Source organism: Colossoma macropomum, unplaced genomic scaffold (assembly GCF_904425465.1).
Source record: "Colossoma macropomum unplaced genomic scaffold, Colossoma_macropomum, whole genome shotgun sequence".
Classification (NCBI taxonomy): domain Eukaryota; kingdom Metazoa; phylum Chordata; class Actinopteri; order Characiformes; family Serrasalmidae; genus Colossoma; species Colossoma macropomum.
Window position 1 is genome coordinate 39,534,238 of NW_023494789.1, and position 9,839 is coordinate 39,544,076.

The 9,839-nt window shown below is 38.6% G+C and overlaps 1 protein-coding gene across 1 annotated transcript; it reads left to right on the top strand.

Moving 5' to 3' along the window:
- The first annotated feature begins 4,308 nt into the window (after window positions 1–4,308).
- Window positions 4,309–9,307, top strand: LOC118807579 (adenosine receptor A1). The gene is made up of 2 exons (XM_036569614.1): window positions 4,309–4,965; window positions 8,680–9,307. Exons 1-2 carry the CDS (start codon window positions 4,538–4,540, stop codon window positions 9,305–9,307), a joined length of 1,056 nt encoding a protein of 351 aa, XP_036425507.1. The 5' UTR covers window positions 4,309–4,537.
- Window positions 9,308–9,839: the final 532 nt, after the last annotated feature.

Genomic DNA, 9,839 nt, shown 5'->3' on the forward strand with positions numbered 1-9,839 from the left:
ATTGGATTTTTAATGAATCAGTGACAATGAGGGTAAAGTGTTAGAAGCAGTGCCATAGTGGGTAACTGGGAAGGTCAGGAGAATCCCTAGTGGGCCGGAAGCGTTTTGGGCCACTTACTGTGAGCTAATGTATAAACTCACACATAAAAGCACATGAACACTCAGACAAGCTATAAATTAATCATCAAAGTGTGTGTATGTAGAAATTTAAGGGTTAAACCAGTAGAAATGACATCAAATTAAGCGTGACGATGTGCTACTGGCTATCACAACCAACAGTGCTCCACTGAGTTTATAAACTTACTGTTGTCACAATTTTCATATGTGAATTATGCGAAGATGGACAGCAGCGGCAAGAACTGCAGAAAACTAAGGTATGAAAAAGCCAGTTAAGGAGGATGAGGAGATATCCGAGCAGGCTGGTGGTGAGAAATGTTGACAGCTAACTAACGTTAGCATCATTTGTAGCATATTGACTGTCATGATTGTGTCACATTTAAGACAAAAACTGTCATTTTGTCACTACCTATCCACCTTGTTTATCTCAGTATAGCATGTAAATGATTAATCAGAGATGTTAGTAAGAGAGAAATGCTGCAAAGCCAGTCACAACACAAAAGAAACGTTCCCAGAGGCTATGGAGGCATCCACACTTTTAAATTCCATGCAGTCTATATGTTCACAGTAAAAGTAAGTTTTATTTGAACTGACAATAAATATCACTGTATCATAAGGGGAGTGAGCTGTAGAGTATAACTGTACATTTTCAAACAGCAATACCACACATGACTGATAACTGTCATGGTACCATTGTCTACTTTTTCTTGAGTTTTGCCTCATGGTTTTGATCCCTGTTTGGCCTTTGACTTTTTCCTTTATTGTTGTTAATGATTGTCAGTAGTCTTTCTCTGGTTTTGACCCTTGCCTGTATTACTATGTCAGGTTTGATTGATCCTTGTTACATTAAAGCCTCCAACTTTTCCAACTGCGAGTGTCTGGTCTGCTTCGCCACATTATAGACAAGCTTATCAGCATTCCTAAAGTTTTATGAGTTTGCAGTGCTTTTGTAAAATGAAGCTCAGGTGTAGTCATGTTGAAAAAAGTGTTTTTGTGTTTGCAACACATGTTTATTGTAGTGTGCTTTGGGTTGTATTGGCCATTTTACAGTTAATTAATTTACTTAAATTTGAGTTGCACTTAAAATGATTTAACCCCTGCTGAGACTGTAAGGATTTCCAAGTTTTTATGAAGACCTACACAATTTTTAAACTATGTCAAGCCTCGTTCTGACCCTGCTCCCACTAAGGACTCGATTTCCCAGAATCCTCTGAGAGATCACGTGACTGGCAAACCACAAGCGCCAACCAATCACATTCTTTCTTGCCTGAGTATTGATGTGTAGCACCTGTTTCTGATTATTGCTACCTCTTTAGTTAGTATATAAGCCTGGGCTTTTAACTTAGTTCTTTGTGAGGTATTGCATCTTTCAATAGGGCTGCTGAGCAGCATTTCTTGTTTTGTTCTATTCATGTACTGAACCTGTTTTCAGTATTTTTGACCTCTGCCTTTTGTTCTTGCCCTTTTATATTGTTTGCTTGCATTATATCTCTTATGTTTTTTTCTGGTTTTGACCTTGGCCTGTTTTTTGACTATGCCTCTCTTGGATCCTAGGAAAGTCTATTTTCACTGCACGCATCTGGTTGCGTTACAAACTACCTGTCTATCAGTTGAGTGACCTATTCAGATTGATGGTGAAAATGTATGATGTGTAAAAGGATAATTTTCTTAACACAGCCATGTCTAAAATTATTCAAATTCTATTTAATAATGCCGGTTTTTGAGTCACTAATAGTCCGTAAGGCTACAAAATTGTGTTACAACGCAATTAAGCCTTTGGGAACTCTACATCGACAATTAATTTTGCTTTAGCTATATAAATATATAAATCCCACCCATGCATGTGTTTAAGCTCAGTAGCAAACAGAGCAGAATAAGGAGCTCTCACAAAAGCTAAGAGAAGAAATGATTTCATCACAGCAAAAAGGCAACAGCTACAAGAAAATCCTAGACATTTAAAGTTCCAAGAGACACAGTTGGATGTACTATGAGAAAGATCAAAACTTATGACACAGCAGCAATCCTACCTAGACATGGAAGACAGAGCAAAATTTCACCTAGTGAATTCAAGCATTTGAACAGAACATCTGAGAAAAAGCCTCGCATTACTGCCAAAGGCTTGCAGTGTGACCTGATGAAGACAAGAACAAAAGTGTCAGTGAACATGATAAGAAGAACACTACACAAGCAAGGACTTCATGCCCAGACAACTTGCTGCACTCCACTCTTTACCAAAAAATCTTCTACAACCACTGCACCATTTAGACCCTGCATTTAATCCTAGAGATGTTCTCTTGACTTCTCACACAAGATGTTTCAAAATTCTTTTGAATTAAAGCTGACAGTCTGCATGCTACTGTTATTGATTTGAAATCAATGCAACAAATACTGTATCACCGTCAGAATAATTACAGATTGCACTTTATGTTCAAATGTGTTTGCTACTTGTTCAAATGCTTATACCTCATTTGACAGAGCAACACTAAAAAGTCACTATGTGAAAAGTAAGTAAGCAGAGGCTTTGAATATTACTGTTAGTCAGCAGCATAAATCATAAACTCATACACAGTATAGTGCATTTCCAATTACTCGTAACTGTCTTTTATGTATTGATGCTTCATGATAAGTGTAAAAATCAATAGTTCCAAGGTGACTGGGGATAGGACACAGATGTCACTGAAAAATGGAGTGAGCTTCAAGGTAGATGAAAGTCAGTGGAGTTCCAGCTGGAGTGTTTTATACATTTTATACACTCATATACAGATTTTACAACAAAAAAAAAAACATCTTGTGAATATATTTCAAACACTTTCTCAACATATGTGAAATTAGATGCAAACTTCTCTACAGAAAGACATGCTGTAATTATATTTGAATTTTAAGCAGGAATTCCTAGGAATTTTTACAAACATGAAAGCTACATATGGAAAAATTGAATAAATACACACTACTGTTCAAAAGACTGAAGTTCAAAAGATTTGCAGAAAATCAAATTCCGAACAACCATGTAAGGCCTGGTAGACGACCAAAGTTGCTCTCATCAAATAAACAGCATGGAAAGTTTTCATCTCTGAGAGAGAGGAGAGAATCAAGCTGCTTCAGATCTGAAAACATCCACAGGTGTTTCTGTCCATCCTTCCACTGTGAGAAGACAACTCAGAGCTTTGGGTTCTGAAAGGATATGTAGCTGTTAAGAAGCCCTCACTGAGAAAAGGAGACGGACAAAAAAAGAAGAAGAAGAAGAAGAAAAAAAAGAAGAAAATGTACAAACCAAATAAAGAAGCTGCAGGTATTCTCTGATCAACTGACAGACTACAACAGAGACCAACCCTCAACTTCATAGAATGTGTTTGGAATTACTTGGATCATGAGAAGCAGAAAATATAAGCAACTTGTAAGACTGAACTTTGGAGGTATGGAAAAATATCCCTGCAGATTTCTTTGAATAACTAAAAGCAAGTCTCCTGAAAAGATCGAAAGCTGAGAAAAGGTGGACAGACTAAATGCTAAAAAGGTAAGTATTTTTAATTTAGTCGTTGAGGTTTCTGTGTAATTTGACTGTTAAATATGTGTTTTCTGCTTTGTTTCTGATGCTGAAAATGAATATTTTGTATTTAATGACAATTTAACTGAAATAATTGATGTGGGGGGGGTGTTCTCTATCTGCTACAGGATACTGTAGGCCCTAAAAGAAGAGGTTCTTCATAGGTGAATGTTCAAATGGTTCTCTATATTAGAGAACCTCTTGTATTCAATTATTTAAAGAAGCTTTTGAAATGATTCTATAGAGCACCAAATGGGTTCCTATATTGTTAGAAATAGAAAAATAAATGTGGCACTGTATAGAACCCTACATGTGACTTGGCCCTAAAGCTTAGTGAAAGTTTAATGAGCAACTATCCTTTTAGCTCAATTAAATCATAACAACCATTGGAGAACAATTAGATTTCTATTCATTCCATTACTGTATATATACATGGTAAGTGAGTGTGTTGAAGCCTTTGTACATTTCTGACAATGAGAGAGAGAGAGAGAGAGAGAGAGAGAGAGAGAGCGAACAGGGCCAAGTGAAGCACTTGTGGGAGGAGGAGGAGGAGGAGGTAGATGAGGAGGAGGAGGAGGATGGTGTTGCAGTGAGCCACTTACCCCTCCCATTCAAACACTGCAATAGGAGAAAAAGAGAGGGAGAAAACAGAAAGAGAGGAAGAAGAAAGAAGCCTAAAGTCACAGTGAGCAGCTTGGCAAACTTCTCCTGATCCTCACATGGCACCCAGAGAGCCAGCGTGGGCTGGAAAGGCTGGATTCTTTTCGCTCGTCAAATCCAAGAGAACAAGAGACCAAGAAGAAAAGATTAGAAGCAGAATGGGAATGTTCATACAGATGTGTGTGAAAGGAGAGAGGGAAGGCTAGAGGAAAGACAATGTCTTCTGTTTCACAGAAGGAGAGACCTAGTGCCTCAGAGGTACAGAGACCTGTGGTCAACATGACGGAGATGCCATCCTCTCCAGGGATTGAGCACTGGGAGCATGTGGACATGATGTACATCTCTATCGAGGGCACCATCGCCCTGGCCTCAGTGATGGGGAATGTGCTTGTAATTCTGGTGGTGAGCCTTAACCGGGCACTCAGGGACCCTACCTTCTGCTTCATCGTGTCTTTGGCGCTGGCCGACATCACCGTGGGCGCCCTGGTCATCCCGCTGGCAGTGGTCATCAGCCTGGGGCTGAATACGCCGTTCTATACCTGCCTCTTCCTCTCCTGTCTGCTTCTCATGATCACCCAAAGCTCCATCCTGTCTCTACTGGCCATTGCTATTGACCGCTACCTGCGCATCAAAATTCCCACCAGGTGAGTGCCGCAAAAGAGCCCTTCCACTTGCCACGATCAACTGCCTCTGCAGGCAGCCTCTTACTCCATCATTTCTTAGAATGAATGGGTGAGTGCCTTCTGACAGAATTGAATTAAACCATCCATGTGAGTCAGTGAAATGCATCCTGGCTTTCGCTGACTCCAGGACATTGGATTCCGAGAAGTCTGCTTGCCTGGCAGTAAGTCTTCAGATGATTTCTTGATTAGAAGCAATAAAAGGGAATTGTGAACCAGTCTGCCCCAGCTGGTTTATGGAGGTGTTCCAGCAGGACATTTATTACCTCCATGTGGACACCATTTAATGTAAATATATGTCAGTTTGACTGCATCAGGAGTACCTTTACCAGGTCTCTTCCCGAAATGACTCAAGAACAGTGTATTTCCACCCAGTGTGATGCAAATCACAGGGGCTGGATATGCAAGGCTTTTAACGAAATGAAATTGCTGCTGCCCGTCAGATGGAACGATATGCCTGCTGCTGTTTTGCATTTTGGCAGGCACTCTAACCACTTTATTTGTTTACCGTGTCAAAGAGGAACAAGGCAATTTCGGAAGGAAGAGCAAGGTGCTTTTGTTTTGTATGTGCGCCAATTTGCCACATTCATTTGTGAGGCAGTATAAAACAACATATCAAATAATCTAAAGTCAGACCATCTTGCATGCAAAGAAAACATAAGATTAAAGCAAGATAAAACAGGCAGAAATGACCATTTCAACCCGTCAGTCATATTTTGTTTTTGGATAAATTGTGTCTTTAAGGTCTTCTCTTGAACTGCAATTGTAAAAATGTCTAAACTCAAAACAGAAACATGTTCATTTCAGCAGCTTTAGTCCATTCACAACCGCTCTTGTCTAAATGCTTTTCCCAAAAGTTAGCGAGGCTTAGCTAAGTCCACACTTGGCACTACCAAGCCATATATCACTAAAAAATGTTACCTGTAGAATCTAAAGAGACTACCCAAATTTCATTGCTGCTCAAAAACCCATGTAGGTCCATTTTTGTTTATTTCAAAATTTTGTTTGCTTCAAAATTACTTGGAATAAAACATTTTTACATTAACCTACATTACAAGTAAAGTTACCATTTTGGAGATATTTATTTTGGACAGTGACATGTATTTTTCTTTTCTACTTGTGACAACAATCACACAAATGGTGCATGTTTTCTAAATCTCACTGGGTAATACACTTCTGAGGCCTGTTCTCAAAATAGATTTCTCAAAATTTCAAACTTTTCTCTACATTTAGAGCCAAAAATCTGAGCCTAATACCTGCAGCAATGAAATTTTATGTCTTCATTGAAATATTTGTAAGGATGAATTTGTGCTAATTTTTGAACTACAAAATGACCGGAACAACACATAATAGTGCTTTCTTGATTAAACAATAAAACTCCAAGACTTGAATAGTCTGTTGTGGAGAATCCTCTCTCTGGAGAGTCTTAAACAATTTAATTTTAACATCATCCAAAGACTAGGTTCTTGGTTTTTAAAAACATGCAAATGTCTGCATATTAAACCCAATAACACTTCATTTGCATATCTAAGTGCCATTTTTGCAAAATGTCCAATACAATACAATCAACCGGAAGCGAAGCCAGAACTTTTACAATGCAAACAGTTGAAGTCAATAGAGTGATAAGGTATTGTATTCCATATGAATACAATATACTAACACAACTAAAGAAAGACAAAAATTTGTTCACTGCTGAAATTTTTTCAGAGCACACCGTTAACTTAAAACATGTCCTGTAGTTAGACCATAGAAGCTGCTTGTTTATGCTGCCCTTGCTTCAGGTTACTCAAGAGCCTAGTGATAAGAAAGCCAGTCTGACAGCAAAGTGTGAGGTTATGAGTGAAAAACTATTTTGAGTGGGTGAGGCTAAACTGGCATCAGGTAGAAATCCTTTCACTCATCACTGGAATCTAGACTATCATTAAACACACATGTACTCATGTGTAAAAGGTACTGATAACATTTTCTTATACAGTCCCTTAAGTTGTAGGTATCAACCAGAGACCTGTATGTATGTGGTACAAACTCTAAAGTGCAGGTAATTATTATGGGTAACATGTTGGTGAGGTCCAAGACATATAAAACAATCAAATTACACTGAAATGTCCTCTGTATTTACAAATTCCACAGTACTGTGCAATTATTTAGAGTAAAAAGTAACGAGTAATCATTAGATTTAAAATGACTGCATGCAAGTAACGTAGAAAGAGTCCTATACAGTACAGGGGTTTTCAAACCTTTCCACCTCAAGGCACTTTTTTAATCATGAAAGCCCATGAAAGCCCAAGCATGAAAGCCCATGGACAAATGACAGTTTTTTGCTTAAAAATGTTCATTTTTGGGACATTTTCAACAAAGCTATGTTTGTGTGCCAACTGCCATATGCAATATGTATCAATGAACAAACAATATAAACGAAAAGTAGCAGATTAAGTGGAATGTTTCTACAACACATTTCTACTGTTTTTTAGTAGTGTCATGAGTGGACAACCGAAATGTCAGTGGGAGAGTGGGAGTATAGTTTGTTTCTAAGGGGAAAGGGCCAAGAACCTGATAAATCTGCCTTCGTTGGCATCATTTTTGCAGGATTGTGTTAATGTTGTTTATTGTTGGAAAACATTTTATATTTATTTTTATTGTTAGGTCCATTCATTTTCAAGTGTCATCCTTGCCTACTATGGACACCTAGTATTAGCCCAAGGACCACAAAAGGATGCTTCATGGTCGTTGAGAAACCCTGATACATATATATATGTATATACTCTGATAATTGGTTTAAAAACCCTGATATAATATGTATCTGTCCATCTCCTATACATGTAACTGAGCTGTTAAATATTTCTGTATATTTCACCAAATTATCTTTGTATGTTGTGCTGTCATTTTAAGTAATATCACTATTCATTACTTTGAGATGTTTCTGATTTACTTTCCTACTTAAACGTGTGGGATTAGAGTAAATTATTTGTTACTCCAAATAATTATGAGATTTTATTTTATACTATTGTTCTTTATCAGCGTAATAGCAAGAATTTGTCAGAGTAATTTATCTAGACTGTCTTGGTACTTATCATCACTTTACCCAAAATAATGACACAGTGCTGTGGAGTTTATACCACATTCTTACCAGGTTAATACCTGGAACTTAGGGGATTTTAAAAGAAAGCTTTACAAGTAATTAGACAGCACAACGAACACTTGCAGCTGGGTTACGATACTATTCACTAATGTAGAAAGACAAGGTTAGTCCATTGTACTTTTTGTAGTTTTGACCATTGTACACTCATTATACACAAATTACTGCATGATTAGAATCTTAAAACTGATCAATAACTGCTAATTTGCTTGACTGCTTCACTGATGATGTCTGACTTTGTAACTTTCGTGGCCAAAAGGGTTTTTATTTCACCCAAGAATGATATTAGTCACCCTTGGCCACCCCTTGGCTATGCCCATGTAATCAACTGTCAGAGATTCATTGTGATGTCTACCATTTTAAAAAGTTACCTTATTTGCCTGTAGTGTTTTGCCTTACAACTAGCTAGAATACCTAAGGCATATTATGTGTGTATGTATCAAATAACTAGCTATAAAACGGTGTCATAAGAAGAAAAGCGTATGAAGACATGAAGTAACTAATCCACAGTCTTCAACATTGTTTCTGTCTTGCATTGACAGGTATAGCATCATTGTAACACAGCGGCGTGCATGGGTAGCAGTGGGCCTGTGCTGGATGAGCTCTGTTATTACCGGATTGGTTCCGATGTTTGGCTGGCACCAAACCCTGAATGGCAGCAGCACATCACCAATCAAGTGCCAGTTCACCTCCGTCATACGCATGGACTACATGGTGTACTTCAACTTCTTTGGCTGGGTGGTGGTCCCCCTCACCATCATGACTGGGTTGTACATAGAGATATTCCGTGTTATCCGACGGCAGCTAAACCGCCGCGCTGAGGCTTCCAGCGACTCCAGCAAATACTACCACAAAGAGCTCAAGCTAGCCAAGTCATTAGCACTGGTGCTCTTTCTGTTCGCCCTCTGCTGGCTGCCAATCCACATAATGAATTGCATCACATACTTTTGCCCCAAATGTGACTTGCCAAAAAGTGCTATATATGTGGGCATCTTCATGTCCCATGTCAACTCTGCCCTCAATCCGCTGGTGTATGCATTCCGGATCCAGCGCTTCAGGGCCACACTGGTTCAGATTGTCCAGCGCTGCATGCTCTGTAAAACTCATGACCCCAGTCCATACCCATCTGGCCCTCTGCCTACCACCGAGAAAACTGTTGGCAACCTGTAGCACGGCCAGCTAATTCTTGCTACAGTGGACAACTGTTAGTATACAGAGCTGGACTATGGACACATAGAGTGCCAAAGCCTAAAAATGTTTCCTTAAACAAACTTAACGTTATTCAAACAAAATTTAGGGCAACTAGAGGCATCATACTATAGCAAACTGAGCTTTTTGACAATAGGATCAACTCCCTTACAGGGGAATTCCAGTGTTTTTTCTAAATTTCCCCACAGTTCTATCGTTGAGATGTCTACAAAGTCATTGAGTGATTTGATGTGAAATGGCTCATTGTAGAGAAACCTATACAATGACTCTAATTTCTTCACAGTGGTGGTGATAGGAACCAGGGGTCGCAATGTCTACAACACAAATATAGCTATTCTATTCACAATCCATTATGTCCAGTCAACCAATACGTGTCTACTGAGTTTTCATATGTTGATATTGAAAAATAGTGGTAAATTGAAAGAAATACATTTTCTTTGGGTACTTCTTTGTCTAACAACACTCTGTACATACACTATATAGACAAAACTAT

Bases quoted from the DNA above. Each gene is read 5' to 3' on its own strand.
- LOC118807579 (XM_036569614.1), top strand. From the start codon at position 4,538: ATGTCTTCTGTTTCACAGAAGGAGAGACCTAGTGCCTCAGAGGTACAG. The intron at 4,966-8,679 runs GTGAGTGCCGCA...TTGCATTGACAG, and splicing joins CGCATCAAAATTCCCACCAG to GTATAGCATCATTGTAACAC.